Consider the following 23,658-nt stretch of genomic DNA (forward strand, 5'->3'; position numbering starts at 1 on the left):
CCCCCCCCCCCTTTTCTTTTTGCACTCTTATTTTCTTCCATGTTGTTACATCTCTTTTACTTACATGTTTGCACTGGGAAAGGAGTTGCTTTTTTTCCAAAATAAAACGACAAGGATGTATAAAGACGCTTACTGATAGTGCTATGTGCTATAGATACTTACAACTGGTAAAGTATTGTGGTCTTGCCAGCATTGTCCAGGCCCACAATAATTACTTTGTGCTCTGAAAGACAATAAAAGACACAAAGAATTCACAAAGCTAACAGTGACATCAATATCTGTAAACTTAGCTAAGAAATCTGTTTAAAAGATGTCTTTTGATGTGGAACTGCATTGAGCGATTGAAATAACAGCCCTTTTGTGTTCAGTATTATCCTTCAGTACTAAACACATAAGTAGCATAACTGAGACATTGTGGTGCTGTACACTAACTGTACACTTTCACAGCTAGATGACAACAAGATGAGTTGGAGGGTTGTCGTAAGCAAGCTTGTATAAGGAGGCTGAACCACAGGCTGGGACAACAAAGATAAATTGCTACTCGGCTGTCAATACACTAAGATGACAAGTCAATCCTATAGTAAGCACAACGATAAGATAAAGGTAAAGGACACAAGGTTACACGTGAGTGATCCAAGTTGTCTCCTGCTGCTATTGTCTAAAATTATCTGGACTAAGGACTAACGGGCTAACACTGGCACTTTTTACAGAAATGTTGACTAATGTGTACTTTCCTTTTTATAAAATAAAGTCCTGGTTTCTTTTGCAACATTATACTCAGCTTCAAGCTTCAACAGCACTAAAAGCTCTTTTTAAATGTAGAACTGCAATTTATTGCCATGATCCAGATCCTGTGACAACACAGAAGACAGATGAGGAACAAAGACTGTTTGGTGTTTTTAGCTGTGGCCAAAAGGGTAGTCAAGAGAAACTAGTCCATGACAGAAAGATATCAAGTTCATATTATCTACACTTATTTTTTTTAAGATCATTTTCTGTGAATTTTTGGCCTTTATTTTTGACAGGACAGCTGAAGACACGAAAGGGGAGAGAGGGGGGGAATGAGATGCAGCAAAGGGCCGGAGGTCGGAGTCGAACCCAGGTCCGCTGCGTCGAGTAAACCTCTAAATATGGGCACCAACTGAGCTATCTGGACGCCTTACACTTTTATTTTAGTATACATTTTTTAAGTATGGCTTATCAGAATGCCAGAAAAGGCAGAAAAGCCTAGCAACCACACAACAAACACATAAAGGCCTGTAGAGGAGGTATGCATGTGTCGTCTTGATGATAAAGGCATACAGTGCAATGGCTCTAATACGGATTTTTAGATATTGTCCTGTATCACGTCAGTAGTTTTTACATTGTGTGAGCTTGGAGTTCTCAAGTATATCTAATGTAGTTGCTTTGAAGGAAAAAGTTGTAAAAGGGATTTCAAATTTATTTTTGCCAATGTTTTGAGTGTCCAAGTGACCATTCTATTCCACTTATGGCTAAGGTGTTGTAGGTCTGTTCAATATTATTACCAATTATATATTTGCACAGCCTGTCATAACTTTCTGCAACTGCTTAATCCAACCAATTTATTCAGCTACATGGAAGGCCCAAAGTGTGTTTTAGGATCTTAGTAATGCACAAACCAAAAAACAGTGAAGTAAGTTTGATGGCGGTTTGGCCAAACACAGAAGCCCCCTTAATTCTGAAAGATAGAGTACTTCCTAACAAATCACCACTTCAGCCTGTTGACTGAGACTGGTTCTTGAGATTTTCATACTGCTATGCCTAAGAGCCAATATACTGTATATAAAAATATAAACTGTTGATTTCAAGGACACGTCTTTTTTCAACAGAGTGATATGAAACCGATTCATAAATGCAAGTATGAAGACATGGGCAGCAATCCACTGCAGCCTTTTACAGAGAGACAGTGAAGATAAATGTAAGATAGTGAGTGAGTCATAAGATGTTGATTCATTGTCAACTTCTAAATGAATTGCCAACTATTTTGAGAATCGCTTAGTCCATTTGAGTAATTTTGTTAAGACAAAAGGTTAAAATTCTTTCATTCCTGCTTTTACAATGTGAATATGTTCTAGTTTCTTCTCTCCTTTATGAAAGTAAACTGAATATGTTTGACTTGTGGACAAAAGGATGCCCAAGGACGTCATCTTGGGCGTTTGTGAAACACTAATTCACATTGTTCACCATTTTCAGATTTTTTATTTTATAGAACCAAACAACTAATTGATCAATCAAGAAAATAATTAGCAGATTAATCGAATATGAAAATAATCGTTAGTTGCAACCCTATGTAATATCAAGGCATATTCCAGATATACTACAGTTAAGAAGTATAGTTGGGCTACAGATTTTACAAAGCTTCCTGTCTGGAGTACAACTTAAAATACACTGCCAAAAATCTATTTTCTGTTTGATGAAACTTGATGTACGTATGTTACAACACAATGTTAGGGTACAGCTGTTATAAGAGAAACTAAAACTGCAGAAGATAAAAAGGTGGGCCTTTATAAGTTTATAAACCTAAACAAAACACCTGTGAAGGAGTTATTTCACCAAAAACATAACAGGCTGCATGTATAGACACAACACACAGCTCACAACACTATCTTCAGTGTTTGGAGGTCACACGTCAGTCTTGCGCAGCTGGAAGAGGCTACAGTAAAAAAAACAAAAAAAAGGCTCGGAAGAACTAAAGAGGTCATGCAGGTGCTAGCTAAGCAGCTTGCATACATTCTAACTCAACGAACAGTAAACATCCCTTAATGCGGGTGGTTAAGAGCCTCCAAGGGGTTTCTCCCACATTCAAAAGTGGGTCTGCAACCAAGGTTTAAAATCAACTTTTTTTTTGTTCAGCAGCTTAATGGCTAGTCAATGTTCAAATTTTAGAAGCCACCAAAGGTTTTTCTTTGGCTGTTGAGGGAAGTAAAACTTCCAGCCACTCGTATACTTTACCGGAAATTGGTTTGTAGATGGGGCTAATTTTGAACCCTGTCTGCAACTATAGTTTTATTATTATTATTATTATTATATTATTCTTTTCTATACAAATTATTTGGTTTATTAACATCTGAAAATAGTCAAAAATGCCCAAAACAATTCCCTGACATCGATTTAAAGCGAGGTCTTCAAATTACTTATTTGTCTGACCAAATGTACATAACCCCAAAAAAGACAAGCCCATTCAAGCGGGTTATTAGCAAATTTGAGGTATTATTGCTGGAGAGTCTATGCCCATTATGTTGAATAGACTTTGCTACTATTGCCTTGAAGCATTTTAAACATTTAACAGTTATGAACATGGATAACTACATTTGTAATGTCTAATCACATGCCCTCCTCACTGTGAATGAACTTCTGTTGTTCCACTGGGTTGAATCAATCAACTGGGGACAGTCATGGTGAGACTTCCTGAGACTTGGAAGTGCAGCTGGGGGCTAGATCCAGGGGTTACAATGAAAGTCTTACAGACTCCATGATGGATGGTTGCATGCAAAACGCTGATGGGGCTATTTGATGACTAAAGACACAAAGATGGCAACAGCAAATAACAGCTTTTTCCAACATTTATGTCAGGGAGCAGTAAGTTCACAAGGCAATTAAATGTAAGGAGCACCCAGCAACTTTTTTTATTCTTTATTAGACTGTATAATAACAACAATACTACTACTAATATATCAGGGTCCCAATCTTGTTCACACCTGACACCCTGATCTACTTTGTAGTTAGGACAAACTTAAACTGGATGGTCAACATTGTAGTTATCCCTGTTTTACAGAAGACAAGCCAAGTGTGAAGGGATTTGGGGTTACCTGTATTGCTGACATTACACTGATAAGGGGATGTGATTCACTCTGAAGTCATTCATCGATCCTTATTGGCCCACATTCTGCTGATGTGGCTGCCTTCAGTCAAGGGAACTTATAAAAGGATCTTTATGATTTCCTAGCCTTCAGTGTGGTATCTCTAGTCATAACACCGGTGCTGAGCGCTGGACTGTACGTTGGATCTCATGTTACAGAGGTTTTGCACGGAATCTGTTTACTGATTCAAGATCACTATACAGGGATCGACTTGGTTTCACTTAACCTTTGCTCCATCCCCAGTGAGCATAAATAATCTAACACGAACGTTGAATGAATGCCGAAACGTTGAGCAGTTTATGCACAACGACATTCTTCACCACTTCGCTAGCTAATATACGAAAACAATAACGTCATCTAGCGTACATACTTATACAGCGAACGATATTATGATAACAATATAATACCTATAAATTGTCATGTGTCGAAAGCTGTTTCCCAGGCTAATATGAACGGAGCAGACCTGTCTTTCAAAGTGGGCCTTCTCTGACCAACGAGCTCCCATTTCTTCGACAATACCATGAGGAATGCCAGGGCACCTTTCTTACCTTGATGGTTAAAAAGCCTCCATAGTTTTGTAAATAGTATTCCCATGGCTGACGATGCGGGTTTTTGATGCCAGATTGTAAGAATCCGGTGTAACTTAGCTAGCTAGCGTTGATGCTGTTCGGTGCTATCAACTTTACCTAGCTAGCTAGCTAGCTAACTACAGAGACGAAGAGCTGTCAAGGCTTTTAAGTACAACCGCCATACTTGTATGAATTAATCTTAATTATTTCGCTCCCGCAGGATGTACGTTTGAGTATAGCTAATGGTTAATGTGTTGCCGAAAACCAAACCAGAACGGTAACCACTATGGAAAGCTGGTTGGCATCAGCTGGCTGTCGAGAAATGCGCTGCGCTAGTTAGCTGTCAACCGTGCGCATGCGTACTTGCACAGTCCTTTTTCCACAAATGATACAAAAATGGTTAAAAGTACAATGCAGTTTATCTATAGACAAACAGGAATTTGCTAATCTTAGCATACTTTTTGGAAGACTACAATATATTAATATTAATACTATACTGTATATATACATACATGATGTGCATATTGCAGCAAAATAGAATCAAATCACATAGAATAATCATGCTGCAATAATTTAGGTATAAAATCGTTGGTGACTAGTATTAGATTATTTTTAGTATTATTATTGTCATTATTTTTTATTATAGTGAACGATTATGTTCTATTGAAAAGATCAGTCAATTCATCAACTAGTCAACCTGCAAAATGCCAGAAATACTCTGGTTCCAGCCATTCAAAAACAGGAACTTATGGTGGTTTTCTTCTATGATATACACATCTTCTGTACACTTTTGAATTTTGGACTGTTGATCAGAAACAACAAGACATTTGAAGCCATCACCAGAAGCTATAGAGTGCCTCATTGGAAGAAATACTTTATATTAGTCTATGTCATAGTTTTGAAGGGCTCACAAAATATGAAGAAATAAAGTAAACCAACAGGTGAAACGAGGGCTATCCATAGAACAACATAAGGGCAGTTTATTTCATTACAATTGTAAAATGCCACAGTTTTCTAATCAATGCATCATTCTCTCACAGGCAGTAATCAAATCTTTTACATTGTTGCTTCAGAGTTTTGAAACAACAACAATAAAAGCTACTGAATATGGCAGATACGAGCAGAAGTCTCCTTGTCAATCTTCCTTCTCCAGAATCATTGAAGCACAATGGGATCTCTGGCCTATGAATGGAAAAAACTGAGATTTTTAACAAATATTAGATTACAAGATTCAATTCAATTCAATTCAATTTTATTTATAGTATCAATTCATAACAAGAGTTATCTCAAGACACTATACATATAGACCACACTCCAGAATTTACAAGGACCCAACAGTTCCAGTAGTTTCCTACTTATAGATCCGATAGGACGGAAAAGATATATGTCACTAAAAGGTGATCCATCCTGTATTATCTGGCAGCTCACAAGTGATTTAATTTGATTTAAAAAATGCAGCATGTCAAAGATATTGTAACAAATGCCAGTTTCCCTAGTGCTTTCAGATAATTTTCACTCATTAGGAGTAAAAAAATACATTGAAAGAGGTTATAGCTGACAATATGGATTTTGGTGGCCTGTTGAATTGCTACTCAATTAAAATATTATTTAATACCATTGTTACTTTCTTTCATAAAACCTTTAATAAATAAGTTAGATGGAGGAAATATGTAAACATATAATATGGAAACATATTTTTTGATCAGATGTTTAAAGGTTTATGCAAGGCTTTAAAAGAAGAAATCAATGAAGTGGAATGAATCTACTGAAAGTGGAATTTTCAGTTGATTGAAATGAATTAACGCTTCTGTCCTTCAACTATTTTTACTGTTACACATGGAAGCCCTCAATTTAAATCACTCACTAAAATGCAATTCTATCTATTCCAAATGATGACTGCAAATACATAACTGAGCTGATAAATGCATGGCATGTGAAAAAAACAGGCTGACCATGCTAGTGACTCCTAGTCCTGAAAGTATCAGTTCCTTATATTAATAACGTTTTTGAAAAAAGTAAATTGTAGAATCTCTTATCAATTCAACATAACGCTCAGAATCAAATTCCCATCAGAGTGGAAATAAACGCTACATCTGTCAGCACACTTCTAGGTCTAAATGACCTCTCATTCCTGAGGTTTGGAGCTTTGAAGTGATATAGTATCTGCATGCTTTTTATATTTCTGTCTTGATATGGTTAATGTTAAATATGACATTAAGAAATAACAAAAATAGGGCACAGAGAGCTACTGCATGAACCCTGAAGAGAACACCACGACACCATCCATGTCACTTCAAAACAAAATATGTAAAACTCTGGATTTGGGAAAAGACTTCCACTGGATTTATTACACTCACATCGCAGACAATGGCGAACAAACTTAAAAAGCATTAAAGATGCATTATACTCTTCTTCTACCTGCTCCTGGATGCGTGCAAACAGGTTCTGTGCTAATCATCACTTCTAGTGCTGTGGGGCACTGGTTTGAGGCAGGTAGTAACCAGTAATTACAGTCCTAGCTGCATGCTACAGTAACAGCTGAGATGGTGGAGAGGATCCAGAAAACCTAAGTCGCACAATATCACCTGGTAGTGTACCTCACTCACAGGCCACATTTGCAGCATATTCAGATCGGATCCAGCTTTATCCTTCCTTTGGAAACATAACTTTTCTGCTCTTGTGCTACTTTTATTCCCTGTCCCTTCCCTTGTTCGCAACAAAGCAAGAGCAGTATTCTTAATTTTTTTGTTTCGAATGCTCCTATGGCAGCAGCCAAGGCCAAAGGGAAAACGAAGTACTACACATCAACACAAAGTTGTTACAGTCCAAATGAGTGTAGTATTTTCATCATCTTACAGCAAAGTTGCCTCAACTCTTATGTCCATGGTGGTTAGAGAAAGATAGGCCTACACTTTCTTCACAGCAGGCCACAGCTCAGTGCCGGTGCCTGGAGTCCTGGCTGTAGCCTCCCGTGGATCCTTGGTTCCGATGAGGCTTGTATGAAGCCTGGTAGGGGTCCTGGTAGTCCTCCTCCACCAGAGGTGAGTGGTCCCGGCTGTGCTGTGACCCAGAGGACAGACGGTTGCGATTTTTCCGTGCCCGTTCATTATGGTAGTTCTCATCGGCAGGCATCAAGCCGCGACGTTCAACGGGTGAAAGGTCTGTTGTTGTGTGGTTGCTGTTGCGGTTTCTTTGGGCCTGTTGGAGAAAATACTGATTCAGTACAATGTTTTGCTTTGTTTAACATTTTAAATAACAGTTTAGCAGCAACATCAGGGATAGAGATACACAATAGGCAAAAGATTTGTAAAGTACTGCCATTATTAGATCTAACGTCCTAGTTGTATCTAATGTAAACACATGTCGATAAAAGCACCATATTTAATGACATAAAATCAATTCTTGTAGTTTCCTCATCGCTGTGAATAAAATAAAAATCAAAGATCTTTAACTTCTGAAGGCTTGAATTCAGTTAGTTACAAGGGAGTCCGTGGGTGAAGTTTCAAAGAAATTCAGAAAAACCCAATCCATGTGTCCACTGCATATCCATATGGCTTTCAGCTTTGGCTTTACGTTGTAGTACATTTATCCGAGGCATTCTAGTATGTGTTTAACAGATAAGCATATAACACACAAACAATAGAGAGTTCAGACTTAAAATTAACTACTAAAGGAAAATCATTCAAGACATTTTTATTTGACAAGTTCACCTGAATTGCAGCTGGATATGGGGAGAGAGCAGTGGAACCCAGATTGCGTCCCAGCAGGGGGTTGAGTGGCGTGCTAAGCGAAGTGTGTGTAGCACGCCAGTATGCCTCCAGGTACTCTGCCAGGTGTTCACATGCATCCTCCAGCTGGTTCTCATCCAGAATAATATCAAACATCTCCTGAAGGGGAGGGAGAGGAAAGTGTAGCTTCACCACTGGAAAACTAAGTAGCTACTGCTTGTTTTATGCTGCGTTATTTAAGATTAAAAAAGGTGTTTAAAATGCACTCACAGAAGGACACTGTGCTAGTTTTTCCGCTGCAACAAGCTGCACATTCAAGTGTTTGCTTTGAGATTTCCCTCTTGATTTGATCAGCCGCTGGAGGACCTATAGAAAGCAAATGTTCAATAGAAAAACACAGGGAAATATCTTCACTTATGGAACACTGACTACAGTGGGCTTGAGTTACCAAGTGCAACACTTATGCCACTGCATGGTGCAGCGTGGAGTGTTAATACTCAAAAGAGGCCACCTGCAGCTTTATGACTATATTTAGTATCTTGCGAGGATCTGGCATGTGAAAATCAACAAAGTTTTATAGATGGCTATCTAGTATCCAAGCCTTCAATCTTACCTTAGGTGAGGACACTTTAACGTGAACGATAATGGGTGCTAATGAGGTCTTGATGAGCTGTGCTGGATGGTTAATTGTGTCTGCATCCAACACTACCAGCTGTAGAGACCTGGCCAGCTCAAAGATCCGTTCTATTTCACTCTGAACTTCCGCTACATAAAGACAACATATAGCAGGAAAATTATGAACAATATGAACAATAAGGAACATGAAGGTTACAGTATTACAAAACATTCACATTCTCGACACCTACAAGACATGCACATCATTGAGTGGAACAGTTCCTATGGTTTTACCCAGGCTGGAGCGGGTGTTGGATCTCTCAATGATGGCCCTCTTACTGGGGTTGTTTAGTACTGACCTCTTGGCCAATGATATGTCAGCGGTTACCCTTGTGATGGATATTCTGAAACATCACAAAACACACATGTCAGATAGAGCAAACTGTCAGGAGGATAATGCACTGTAGGACAGGCGCTGCTTTGCTTTGACTGCTCACCTCCCGTCAAACCTGTGCTTCAGGAAGTCAAACAGAGCCTTCTGCATCATATCTGTCACCTACAGTGATGGTTAAGGAAGAAGGCGGAGGACACAGAATAGAAGGGAATAGGAAGGAGAAGAAGAATATTAGGTAATAAAAGGCAGATTAAGGGAAGACGTCAAGGACAAAATATGCTGTCAGGCATGTTACAAGTAAACAAAAGAGATGTACAACATAAACATCCTAACATCTTCAAGCTATGCTGTGAAGCAGCAATAAAGTGGAAGTGGACTCTTATTATGCATTCTGATGCTGTCCATTCATGCTGCTGCAGAATTACACACTCGACCAAGCAATTTGTCTACAGTTCACACAGTTTCTCTCTTTCTGGCTCTTTGCTGAGTGAATGTTGGCAACATTAAATAACTTGATTAAGAGCTACATTAAGAAGTATCACAAAGACCAATGCACAGGTGATGAATTTGGGCAATTGCACAGTGCAGACTCGAATTATAGTTTTTTTCTGGTGAATATGACTGCCAGCCAAAGGCCTTGAATTGAAAAAGATACTCAAGGTGAATTTGCTTTTGTTGAGAAAGTCATCCTTAAAAGGCAGACAGTCATCCATTTGAGCTGAGGTGTTTAACTAGAGGAAATAAATACATGGATACATGAGTCTAAACAGGTAAAACTTGGTGTACAGGCTGTTGTCACTCTGATTTGTGAAAATGAGCTTGAAAGTGACAGAAGGTACAACAGGGGTAGCTGAAACACTGCAGTGGATGGAAATGAATGCTATTAACATGTGCAATGAATTTGGGGATCCAAAAGGGGATTAATTTCCAACTGCACTCAAGTAATGTATATAAGTACAATTTTGAACTTTACATCTTTCTATTTCATGCTACTTAATATTTCAATTCCACAGGAAAATGTTGTTCTTTTTACTTCCACTACATCTACATCTGCCTAACAAGTACTTTTATTTTTGCATTTTGCAGATCATACTTCTGTACCCTTCATTAGTGTATGCCCTGTTTTGAATGCACAGCTTTTACTTGTAATTGAGTTTTTTTGGTATAACGTTTAAGCAAAGGATCTGAATACTTGGTTCACCATTGTAACTACTCTTCACACAAGATTGACACCATGAGCTTTATTATTTGTAGAACTAAATTGCTGTCTTGTATTGATTCAGGAACAATGAGCTGAAAAGGCGTTGTATGTGATTAATAGTTTTAAAAAAAAAACTCTCTCTACTTTTATTGAAACACTAAATGCCATTCAGTCACTCATCTCATTCCAAAACCTTAGTAGCAGTACACATTATTCTCCGTTTCTAATTTCAAACCATGCTCCACTTTTTCAGACTGATGCAGTTTACCCAGAAGGTTGTTACCATGGCAACACCAGAAAGGGAAATGAAGACTGTGATTCCATGACAACTGACTCCGGCTAGCCTCCCATCACCTCTTTGGCCTCCTTTATTGTTTGTTACTGTGATTCCAATGGTAACTGATAATTAATGAGCAGTTTGCATTTTAATGTTGTATCTCCATTTTAACTTTTAGTCTTTTAGGAATTAGCCTTGGTGGAAAACACAAGAACCTTTGACATAATGCAACATCAAAGAATAAGTCAGCTTGGCTAATATTAGATGCGATGCCACTTTGAGAAAATGATGTCAAAGAGGGAACATGCCAGTTATCTCACCTAAATCAGAGCTGCAAAAATATTTTTATTGGGACTTTTTAATTATAAAAAGTGAACCTCTTTGTCTCACACAGTAGAGAAGAAAAATGTCTTTATATGCATGTGTACTAGAATATTAGTTATTTATTTCATTGGTTAAAGTTGGCTAAGTAATGTAAGGATGAAGAGATTGAAGTTGTGGCTGTGAGAAAGAAGATGAGTTAGACGACTGGAGGAGCAGCAGTGGTGTGTTCTACCTCGTAACCTTTCAGGGACGGTCCCACCAGGACAACCGGCCTCATGGAGGGAACCACATCATATGGAGGGATGTGCTCAGCCTGGAGGGGTGGGCACACACAGACTACAGTCAGGATATGACATTGGCAAGTGTTTCTCTAAAGAAACTAAGCACTCTTCCACGCTATATCAATGTAAATGGAATGATGCTTTCTAGCAATGCTCCATTATTGTAAATAAAATGTTTATTACTAATTAATAGTAATAAAAACATTTGTTACTATATGTTAGGGTTATTAGGTGATGTTAAGCTTTAGTCTTTAAGAAGGTACATTCTTTCATACAAAGTCAATTTTGCAGGGGAAAACATGTGGCTTTTAAACAATATTAACATTTATGCAAACACGGATGTTGTTAAAATGAATAGTAGCTGTTTCCCAAATAAGCAATCCATTTTAGTTTGTTAAGAACTTGATTTTGATTAAGTTTAACTTTCACATGTTGATTAAAGGCACGATATGTGGTCTAAATGTTTTAAAACTCACTAACTTAAAACTCTGTTACCAATGTTAACTTACCTTTACGGGACCTTAATGGACCTTTAAAAAGTAATTATTTCAAGAAATCAAGTTGCGCTTTACATACTTTAATTTATTCCCTATGAAGTAGGCAAATAAATGAATGAATGTGTAAATTGCCATGCTCACCACTTTCTGTTTCTGTTTTCCTGAAAAAGAAAAGAAAGATCAGGTGAGTAAGTAAGAAACTGGACTGGGCCTATGCATGAAATTATATCATGTATTGTAAAGCATCACATATAACAGCAGCTACTACTTTTATACAGACACACATACAGAGCAGAAACCAAGACAAGCAATTCCCTCTGTGGATCTGATGACAGTCTTTCCTGTCAAACCTAGACAAGATGATCTGTGGGACCAACCTGCAGAGTTGGGGTTTGGCTTGAATGTGCCCGACACCATTTCTCCCAGACTTGAGGATGAATTACCACTGGACTTACTGCTATGATGATGGCAGCAGTGAACAGAAAGAGAATAGTGTTAATGTAAAATCCAGCAAGATGTCATCGGTAAAACACCACTGACCCCTAGGAATCAGGTGACCATACAACCCAATACAATTTATTGGATATAAATAACAGAATAAAACCAGTAACTGAGTTTTATTTTTGTCAATTTACTTTAGCATGATCTCCTGGGAGAGTGTTGAGATAGCTTGAGCTAAATTAAAAAGGTGCATACCTGACATAAAAAAGAATACATTGAGTTTGGATTTATTCAGATGTGACTCCGCTGTAACTGAATGCATATTTCAAAGTATTTTTGGTTAGTTTTCTCTCAAGATCTCTGATGGCCTTGCTGGTTGAAACACATCACTCCATCTGATGGAAATTTCTGTGGTGGCCATGATGCAGGCCCACCTCTGATAGATTGGACCACACAACAAAGCTTGGCTTTCATCCACTTTACTTCCTCCCTATCTGCTGGCTCAACTGCCAGGCTTTTACTCTTCCCTACAGTGCCTCTCCCCTAAACACATCCCCGAAATCCTCCAACTCTCTTTATCCCTTTCGATCCATGTGTCTTCTCTACACTTTCAGCTGCTTCTGCTGCTGATTCCTTCACCTCCTGAATTTTCTCACATCCCAGTACTTCTCCTCTACTCACCAATGGAAGCGTCCTCTCTTCTGTTCCTGCTGGATTCGGATGTTTTCCAGCTTCAGAGGGCTCGGGATGAAACCAATGTCACAGCCTTCTTTCACCAGACGGCCGATCCACCAGTCATTGTTGTACTTCTGTAGATTGGAAAGAATAGACAGAAAACCTCAGTTTCATATGAATTTGGGAGATGAAGGAACCTTAATTTGGTTTTTATTATTGGTGGATTTATTTGAGCAATAATTTTGTCCTTAAGACACAAAAATTGCACTTTATTTTGCAATATTTAAAAACGTAATCAAAAATATACCTTACTTATGAATGAACCACAAGCCGAAAGAATATTTCCCCATTCCAGCAGTGCAAAACCACCATGTCTACCACAAATATATAATTTTATTTTATATGTTATGTACGTATATTTCATCCCTACATTTTAAATTTAGCACCATGTTTTAGATTATTATTTTAACTTGCATTATTTTATTTCTACAGATATTTCTATAAGCAATGTTTGAGGGAGGTTTTTTATTGAATGTTTCCCGGTATTGTGTTGCATATGATGATGATGATAATAATAATAATAATATTAATAATAATTTTAAACAATGCATTTTCTGTAAAGAATGTAATGAAAAATGACATAGTCTTTTGAAAAGTGCTTCTAAACATACCTTGTGGTGAGAATGTTGCCTCAACTGCTTTTTCCATAAACTTTGACCTGAAGCTTTTAAGCCAATATGGACAAAAGGTTCTCAAAAGTGCTCAGAAAAAATGGAAATGTGCACATTTACATCATAATACTACTACCATGGTACATCATTCATAATTTATTTGCTTATTGTATTTTAACCTGAGTCTGTAAAGTAACCAATAACTAATGTTATTAAAGCATGTAATGCATTTAAAAGTACAATATTTGTTTCTGAATTGTAGAAGAGTAGAATTCTAAAGTAGCATAAAATGGAAATACTAAAGTAAATTGAAGCACATCAAGATTGTACTCAAGTACAGTATTTAAGTAAATGTACTACTGTAAAGAACTATGTACAGTACCAAAGTACACATGCTCATGTGATTGTGAATTTCCCAGTTGTGGGCTCACTAAAGGATTTCTCATTTTGAACCTTGATTTCTGAACCAAAATAGAGGGGACTAATTTTAATTTTAATCTTTCATACCGTGCCACAGGTTTAGCATCACTGGATGGACCCTGAATTTTACCTCTTTGATATGGAGGAAGTCCTTGGCATCAAAGGAGACGGCAGTGCCGGCCACAGGAACATCCTCATCCAGAGCACCACAGTAGCTGACGTTGGTCCTCACAGCAAATGCTACTGCTTTAGTCTGTAAGACAGCAGAGAGACAAGAGTTATCACAGCAATGAGAAGGCACCACGAATATGTAATTGGGAATAAAATCTTCTATCACAGAATATGACACGTTATGTCATGATGTTGATATTGTATTTCATTATGGAAATTCAATCGAGAAGCCGTTTAATACATAAACAGAAGCCGCAGTGGATACACAGAGAGTTAATACAGCAGCAATGTGCTCATCAAGCATCACATGCAGCGAGACTGTTGTCAGGGGTGGGCGCTGATGAATAGCCGCTATTTCTGAGCTCCTGACGAAGGTGGCTGCAAGACAGAAGCAGTGTGATCACAGGACACAGCAGGGGCAGCAAAATAATTCAATCCAAGGCCAAAAAGCTTACATAGTCCACAAAGATGGCTCCTTCAAACATTCTTTACCTTTTATGTACTTTCCTACAATGAAGTACAGACCATAATATGGTGAACTAATTTATGAAATTGATGCTTTTCTCTTTTATTTTATTGGTTTTATTTTTTTTAACTATTATTTTCATGACTTGATTTGCTGACAGATTTGGGTTAGCTATTTATAATACAGTATATTCCAGGTGATCCTGATGCTGGTGTTAAAGGCTGCATCCCTTTTGAGTTCTTACTAGCACTGCCGCTGTTTTCTTACATCATGATTACTTACAGTATCTCCATAAGACCTTTGATAGGTTTGTTTTACTGATGCTGTAGCATCCCCATGGAAGGGCTTGATTATTTTTTAAATGTTTATCATTGTACTATTTTTCACTTGTGTTATGTCGCAAGGTTTGTTTCTGTAACTGATATCATGTTGTTGTCACCACACCAAATTCAACTATGTTAAAATGGAAACAAAGTATTGAAGTCTTTGAAACCTTGATTTTGGGGGAAAAACACAAAAAACAAAGGTTTGGCACAAATGCTTTTGAGTAATGATCCCCCCCCCCCGCCCCCCCCCCCTACTGTTGAACTCTATTACATTTTTCAACATAAAAGTCACATCACACTGTTTATGCTCAGCCCAGTTTAATCTGGAAAAAGATATCCACAAACAGAAAAGGTGTGAGAATGTGGTGGGACAGTATAAAATCTCTGCATTTGTACATCTACATTTGGACAAGATGACAACTTTTAGACAACTAATGCAGACCAGACGTATAGTGCGGTAAATTAAAACTTTTGTTTGCGTGCGGAGATTATGAGTTTTTATCATGTGATATTCCAGAACAGCATGTAGCTCCATTGTGCTGTAAATAGTTGTCAAATTGACCTTTGCCCTCTCGAGCTGGACAGTGGCCTGCTGCTCCCTCTCCTGCCGGCCGCCCTCCTTCTCCTCCTCCAGGGACACATCCGAGTCAGACGGTCGGCTTGTGTAGGAATCAGCTGAGCCCTGGAGAACAGGGTGCAGAAGATGGAAATAACATGTTACCAGGAGGAATAAAAAGTACCAGTGTTGGCAAAACAACCACAGGGTGACAACTTCACTTGTTTGATACATAATTTAATTTGACATCCGTGGGGCAACCCCAATAATAAACCGCTGTAACGTGTCACTTAATGCGTCCCATTCAAAACTAAACCCATTGCAAAACTGTGTGTATGTGTGCGTATTGCTGTGTTTACCAGACTGGTTGTATTCTTCTTCATAAAGGATCAAAGGCTGACAGATTAAAGATGATGAACCATCTGGGAGGGCAGGTTCAGAACGGAAAGATGTTTTTTTTATTTGTAGACACAAATTAAATACACAATTCTCAGGGAGCCCTACCTCGTGTGTTTGTCATCACCTTGGTAATTTGACTAAATATGAATGTGAATGACAAAGAGGAGTACCCCTGTCTGCTATCTCATAGAAACAAAACACTTAACCTTGAATGAAGAAAATACAGTGACCGCTATGGGTTGAAAGTCTGTTGCTCTTCTGACGTAATTCCTTTATCGTCACATACACACAGTACAGTGTCGTGAAATTCTGTATTTATACTGCATTTAACCCATCCTAAGTATAAGGAGCAGTGAACAGATATACATTCAGCATCTGGGGAGCCACTTGGGGTTCAGTGTCTTGCTCAGGGACACTTTGACATGTTATGGGGCGACCATTGTACTTCCGAGCCACAAACCAGCTACCTCATTATTAGAGATGGTCCGATACCATATTTAGCTTCCGGATACCGATTCTGATACCTGAACTTGCATATCGGCCAATACAAGTACTGATCCGATACAAGTGTGTCACATATATTTTATTTATGTTTTAACAACTGTATACTATTATACCTGTATGGATGTGATATGATTTGTTGTCAGTCTAGCTCAGGTTAAACTCTTTGTGAAACATAAGTAAACTAATTTAACGTAGATTTTCTTTAGGGCTTTATTATGTGTTATCGGATCGGTGCATAAACTCCAGTACTTCCCGATAGCGATACCAGCATTTTAGGTAGTATCGGAGGCCATACCGATAATGGTATTGGAATGTCTCTACTTATTATCTCGTGAAAAGTTTTAGTTTATGTTCTGATGTAATTATCTAATATTATAATTATCTTCTGGGCCTGAGATTTGTACAAATGAACTTGTTTTGTTAAGTATTGTTAAAAAGAACTAGTTTAACATTTTGGGAAATAAATGCTTATTTGCTTTCTTGCCAAGAGTTTGATCACAAGACTACAACCCTCATGTCTGTACGCTACAAATGAGATGTTTCAGTTGAAGAGATATAAGATTCAGTAAACAGAATATAAAATTTTATTTTGGGAGCTTTAGAGGTGCTGGTAAAGAGCCAGGCTAGCAGTTTCCGATTTTTATGTTAAACTAAGCTTGCTTGTAACAGCCTGCTGGCTCTAGCTTTATATTTAGCATACAGACATGAAAGTGGTATGAAGCTTCTCATTTAACTTCAGAGAGTGTATTCAATTCTTTTTTGCTATTTTTCATCTCATTTCCTTTCTTCCATCGTGTCACATGTGTTTACTGTAAAGACCCCGGAAAGAGTTAAAAATCACATCTGTTGAAGTTAAAGTGGATCCTTTAAATAGCAAGACGACTATAAAAATATCCAGCAGTGCAATAAGTACCTTGGTTTGTTGCAGGTACAGATGGGGGACAGGTTAAAGAATAAAAACCAACATCTTAGTGAGGTGCCGTTCCACCACTAGCTTCCACAACACCTTCAGTATTTCATGACTTTCAGTCTGTTGATCTCTACTGGAAGGATAAACATAATTTTCACAAACAATATTCCCCCATTTGCTGATTTTATGATTAAGATGGACAATTTAAAAACCTCTTCCCCCTCTATGCAATAATCTGCATTAAATTGTCCCTTTTAATTTCTTTTAATATGTCATCCATTTGTATGTGATAAATATTTTGGTTTGTGAGGACATTTCTTCTATTAAAATGATTACTGAGAACGTATTGGTCATACAGTATGTGTACTATGTATGTGTGTATTCCTCTGGGACTTAGTGGGTGGCTTGAACCCCCTCCAGATAAGTCACATAGCATCACTATCAGTGGAGTCATCTCATTCCTCACCCCTAGTCCATATTAGCTAGTGGGTGCTAAGTTAGCAGAGCAGTAAAAACAAAAAAACAGCCCACCCACTTCTTCAAGGCAGAGAGAGAGATAACTGAAGAGACAGCAAGATTATTACCGACTAGCTGGGAAAACTATGCAAACATAAAAAGAAGAAACAGTGCATGCACATAGATGGTCGGAGAGTTTCCCCTCAGCAGAGAGTTATTACAGCACCAATGGGCCCATTAAGCTTCAGCATCACATGCAGTGATTGGTGGTTGCTGAGGAAGAGATGCAGATCTTGAGACAGACAAAGACAAGGTGACAAGAAGACAGGTACAGATCCCAATCCAAAGCCAATATGATTTGCTTAATGTGATTCTTGGTATTGACATTTGTGTAGACTTTTAGATTCCGCTATATGACTACAATGAGGTTACACCCTAAGGAAAGTAGCTAAAAATTGCTTATTTTGGTGTAATTAAGACTGGTGGCGAGTTTGTGTTCAACAGGAAAAGCTGGTTCTGTTGTGTTTATTATTAGCCTTAGGGGCTGGCGCCAATTGGTAGGGAGTGCATTTGAGACAAAATACTTACATACTGAAATTTTTTGTCTGAAAAATTCTAATCTCCAACAGCGATAAGGCAGAGTAGAAGGGAATGAAGACATTGTCATGCTGACATAGTCATGCTGGTGTTTATGTATATTTTGTTATGTGGATGCTGCGAATATGGGACTGATTTTAATATTTATGTTATTTTTATTATTTAGTGTGTTTTATTATTTCATTATGGCAAATTCCCTGTAAGTATGTTTATTCTGTGTATAATTTCCCTTATTGGAAAGCATGTTCTGCATTTCTGGTATGAAAGGTGATATACAAATAAAGGTTATTTTATTATTATCATCCTTTAGCTTATAATTTTACAGACTTTTTTCTGTAGAACTTCTACTCTCTGTTATAAAACAGTATACACTGATATATACATAACAAAGTAAAGAATAAACTACTAGTATTTTTGCCTCAAATAAATTAGAAAAAAAAACTTTATAAAAAAGTTTCAGTATAATCATAGCATAGTCTTGCAGGGTTGATGTCAGATTGAAGCAATTTTAGTAAGGGTGCCTATTTAAAGTATGCTCATTAATGTCTTCTGGGAGGACCATCAGTCATCCCATCCCCAAAAAATTGTACTATTATTAATACATATTGATTTTAGGTGTGTTCCTTCATACATATTGTAAAACTTAATGTTGCCAACATCCTTTAAAAACAAAACCAAGGTGAAAGCATTAGCATAATGTTACCAGCTCCTCTGTTTAAAATGAAAAGCACCCACTTGAGTCCTGTGGGTGGATCCCTGGCTGAAGGACTTGCTAGCGAATTACATCTTTATAAATCCTTTAACATTGGCTAAATCTACAGTGCGTCTTGTAACAGCACCAATCATAACCTCCATCCGCTGACTTATAGTTTGCAAACATTGTCTACACACACCAATGTATGTGTGTAAACTAGGCCCTCGTGGCTCTGAGGACCTAACCTTTGGCTGACGGTACTGTGGCTTGTTTAATCCTATGTGGGAGATCTGCCTTCAGCCCTTATTTGTTACCACTGCTAAAAGTTAAAATGTATTGAACTTTGACCCCAACTAATGCAACAGCCAATGGCTGAAATACACTCTTGAGCAATCAGGGATAAATTAGGCATTTATCTTTCTGTACATACTCATACAACATACACTGCCCGGAAAAATATCACCCTATTATTTGTAGAATGCATCAAGCGCAAGCTAATCTTAGTAGTGGGGATAAACAAGGACTTTCATTAAGTTTTATTTATATATTTTTTCGAGTGAAATTAATTCACATCACAGCAGCTTTTTATACTTTCTTTCTGGTCCAGTAAGCTGTTACTGTCTATTCTCCATATCTGTGATGAAGAGAGATCTTGGTGACTATGTTACACAAAATCTAACATGCTACACTAAAGCTGAATAATCACTACATTAGCACAACACTGGATGCCTTCCTCAGAGACAAAAAACAACAAGCTCAGTGCACAGACTCACTGGGGTCCACAAGCTTATTACCGCTCATTATTACTTTCTAGTACAAGTAGAAGGAATACACTGTGTTCAGTCGCCTGCAGGCTGCCGTACACAGAAGACTCTCCCGGGGTCAGGAGCCAATAATTCCCTTGTCACCAGAATTAAATGAGAGGAAGGTCTGAAAGATGAGTGTGAGTATGGCTGCTGCTACAGTTACCACTACTGACATAATTATCCTTTATGATTCACAGTGTCTATAACCCACCTGTCTAAAGTCATCTGTTACACTCATTGTTCGCCAGTCTGTCTGCCCTTATTTGTCATTTAGACCAAACATGTCTTTGTGTGTCAGTTTCTCATGCTTTCTATTCACAGAGACAAAAAGCACCATAGAAGTGCAGTAAACACTGTGTTATTCCAGTTGCCATTCAGTCCACATCAACATTTATTGGCTAGAACAGACAACTACTGGCTGCAACAATCTTTGCACAAGTATTACGTAACATGCAAAGGCGTACTATAATATATGGAACCATGTTGCATGGTGTAATGCTATAGACAGCATAGTGCAATTGCCATGACATGCATCATGAGATAATACATAAATTAGTTCATGAATTTTAATGACTTTTTGATTGTAGAACTTTCATGTTCTACAATCAAAGCGGTTCATCCCTCACTGGGTGACACAAAATAACAGCAGACTTCCTACACTCAGTATTCACCTTCAAACGACTGAAAACCAATGAACAAGTAAATCCCTGCATAGCACAAGCTGTATCCTTTTTCTGTCTAACCTGAACTTTATAACACACACACTGTCATGATCAGACCACTTAAATAATTTCTGTCTTCTTTCAATTTATTCTTTCTTAAAGACAAAGTGCATTGTGTTTTTTAAGACATTGACTGGTACAAAGCAAAAAGAAAAACAGCAGTTAAAAGAGTAATGCCAGACTAGTGTCTCAAAACTCATTTTTAATTTTAACCATCAATTAGATTGTTAAACCGCACCTGTCACCATGCATACAGTCTGCACAACATTTTGACTCGCTGAAGAATTGACTCGGATCAAAACGTTTCCTTTATGTTGTATTACAGCCATGTGCAGACGTTGTTTTCTAGATGTAACAAAATAATCTTATGCCAGAGCTGCTTCACCTGCTGAACATTTTTCATTTGACATAGTTTTGTCAAAATTAATCAAACTACAAGTTCTGAGGTTTGTCTATTTTCTTCTTTCTTGTTCATGATATACTTTCATAACATGAACTCCCTTTAATAATGTTTTTCACAGTCTAATATAAAAGACAACCCAATGTACTTTACAAGGTTCCCACCTGACACATCACAACATAATAATGTCATATTGACATTGGAGCAGGTGATTCAGCATCTTCTTTGTGTCATACCTCCTGAACTATGGATACACGGGATGTCAGGTTACTGTCAACACACTGGTCTCGCATGGCAAATTTAATTTTCCAACTCTTTTCTGTCAGCATTTATAGGCTTTGTTTGACTCCATGAAAAACATAGCAGCTAACAAGAAAAGTGACAGCTTAAATATATTGGGACTAAACTATTCTTAGCTTAACATAATGTAAAAAAGATATACTAGTAGGATTCATAATTATTTCAGATCAGACATCTCCAGAAAAAATAAAATAATAATATATATATATATATATATATATATATATATATATATATATATATATATATATATATAAAAAAATCTTAAGTTAAATCACTCTGATGCTAAATTCAGCATTCTACAAAATCGTGATCTTGGCTGACGAGAGTACATCTCTGTCCTTCACTGAGTCCAAGTGGCGGCTATGGATGGAGCATTCAGCATGTCATTACTTGGCTGTGGAAGGGTGAAGATCATGGAGGCGGTCCATCTCTGACTACACTCGTGTTTGTATTTGGACTGTCAAGCCACATTGGTGAAGCCCGTAGCTATCACACAGACAGCAGTAAGTGTGGAGTTGATCACTGCTTCCGAGTTGTTGATCTTCTCTATTTTTCTTTGTTTCAGCTTTAACCATACAGATGGAGAGAACTTGTATTTCCAGAATGTCAGCTCTTCATTAGAGAAAGAAGAAAAACAGTCTTGTTATTAGACCTAGACTCTATGCTTGGTTCTAACTTACGTATATACTGTATATGTGTATATATATATATTTACACACATGTTTGATGGGTTTGATGTTTTTTTTGTAAGAGAAAGAACATTTTTACACTCATTCACACAAACCAAATTCAAACGTGAGATGTGCTGATTTGTGCTCTCCAGCTCATCGGGTCAGGTGGATCTACTTTCCATTTTGCTGGACAGCCAGCTGGTGGACATTTGGAGTCCTGCAGACTCAGCCAAATGGAGTAAAAAACTTGGCCTCAGCACAAATGTTTACCTAACAGATGATGGCACAGTTTGTTGCCCCCATGGATGCTGCCACAGACTCTGTTCAACACAACCTATTGACAGCATTCATCCACAGAGGACAGGGGGTACAGTACAGGCAGATATGCCGTGGTGACACAGAGCTTTCATACCATGGGAACATTTCTTAAAGAGTTGAAAATGTGAGACTCTGCAAGAGTGTGGATCTTTAAATAGGATCTTTGTGAGGACCTTTGATCATGCCCTATTCTTACATAAATACGTGAGAAAAAATAAATATGGAAAACAGATATTTGCACAAGAGAAGAGTGATGAAGAAGATGATGACAGGAATTAAAGGAATAGCAAATATTTAATCTAATTTTGGACTGTTGGTCGAACAAAACAAGACCTTTGAAGATGTGACTTGGACATTGTGATTACTCCCCCCACTATTTTATGACTAGTAATTGATGTATCCACTACCAATAAAGAAATTAAATTACTTGGTAAAGCTCTACATTACAGAAATACATTTGGAACTGAATTGGATATGTATTTTCCTATTTATGATATTAATTGTATTACTCTTTACAAGAACAAAACAAAAACTCTTGCACAAACACTACATCTAGCCTGTGTAGAAACCTGATAAAAAACTCCAATATGTCATAAATAAAACTACAAAGGAGTGTAATTTAATAACATGTATAAGCAGCTGTAAAAATTTACACAGTGTATTTGCAATTACACACACAAACACACACACACACACACACACACAAACACACACACACACACACACACAAACACACACACACAAACAGGGGGTGAAGCTCATAGGAGCAGGAAACATGTTTACAAAGGGTTGCTTGACATAAGTACTAAGGCATGATGTATTACTTTAAATTCTGCCTTGTTCATTTTTCTCTCCTGCGATAGTGCCTTCTTTCTCCACATCCATCTCATTCAATAACCATCCTCTGCCACTTTCACAACAGAACAGATGTTTTGCATGATTGCATTCACTGTTGCGATCATCTATTTACTTGATACAGTCAAAGAAGCAGAGGTATAGTATGTTTTTTGCAAACTTTGTATTATCAATATGACGTGGTAAACTGTAAGTTAATTGCTAGTTTAACGTATGTCAGTGACATACAGCTAATACAGTTTTGGAGTTACAATTTAAACCCTCCATCAAATGCAGAAAATGCCAGTTTGTACCCAAATGGCAGCATTCAATATAAAAAGATTACTTTGAATAGTTGGACAGGATAAGAAGACTTGTTGTGTCCTGAATGTTGAAGCATTGTTGAATGTCTACTAAATAGCTTTAGTGGAAAAAATACTATTGTTATCAATAATTTAATAAAAATAAATTGCAAAAAGCCCAACAAAGGATTTGTCCCGTAGTAAGTCAATAGAATAAACCCGCCAAGATGGAACAAAGGATTAATGCGC

General features: G+C 37.6%; 2 protein-coding genes across 7 annotated transcripts in view; both read right to left on the bottom strand.

The window, feature by feature from the left end:
• Positions 1 to 4,817, bottom strand: part of arl5a (ADP-ribosylation factor-like 5A) — an 8,287-nt gene extending 3,470 nt beyond the window's left edge. The window contains exons 1-2 of the mRNA XM_034885363.1: positions 4,430 to 4,817; positions 163 to 223 (exon numbers count right to left, since the gene is read on the bottom strand). Coding sequence (XP_034741254.1) covers positions 163 to 223; positions 4,430 to 4,475 — 107 coding nt within the window. The 5' untranslated portion in view covers positions 4,476 to 4,817. The remainder of the gene's footprint in view (positions 1 to 162; positions 224 to 4,429) is intronic.
• Positions 1 to 23,658, bottom strand: part of cacnb4a (calcium channel, voltage-dependent, beta 4a subunit) — a 61,948-nt gene that overhangs the window by 10,109 nt on the left and 28,181 nt on the right. For 2 of the 6 annotated variants that reach the window (XM_034885358.1, XM_034885355.1), the window contains 12 exons: positions 15,500 to 15,619; positions 14,105 to 14,227; positions 12,890 to 13,017; positions 12,145 to 12,224; positions 11,909 to 11,928; positions 11,222 to 11,302; positions 9,291 to 9,349; positions 9,088 to 9,197; positions 8,792 to 8,943; positions 8,449 to 8,544; positions 8,161 to 8,337; positions 5,855 to 7,648 (listed from right to left, as the gene is read on the bottom strand). In XM_034885358.1, the coding sequence (XP_034741249.1) occupies positions 7,385 to 7,648; positions 8,161 to 8,337; positions 8,449 to 8,544; positions 8,792 to 8,943; positions 9,088 to 9,197; positions 9,291 to 9,349; positions 11,222 to 11,302; positions 11,909 to 11,928; positions 12,145 to 12,224; positions 12,890 to 13,017; positions 14,105 to 14,227; positions 15,500 to 15,619 (1,410 nt within the window). In that variant the 3' untranslated portion in view covers positions 5,855 to 7,384. Of the gene's footprint in view, positions 1 to 5,853; positions 7,649 to 8,160; positions 8,338 to 8,448; positions 8,545 to 8,791; positions 8,944 to 9,087; positions 9,198 to 9,290; positions 9,350 to 11,221; positions 11,303 to 11,908; positions 11,929 to 12,144; positions 12,225 to 12,889; positions 13,018 to 14,104; positions 14,228 to 15,499; positions 15,620 to 23,658 lie in introns of those variants that run through there. The other 4 variants (XR_004658511.1, XM_034885357.1, XM_034885356.1 and 1 more) reach the window with 4 other exon arrangements.

This window comes from Etheostoma cragini, chromosome 11 (assembly GCF_013103735.1).
Source record: "Etheostoma cragini isolate CJK2018 chromosome 11, CSU_Ecrag_1.0, whole genome shotgun sequence".
NCBI lineage: Eukaryota > Metazoa > Chordata > Actinopteri > Perciformes > Percidae > Etheostoma > Etheostoma cragini.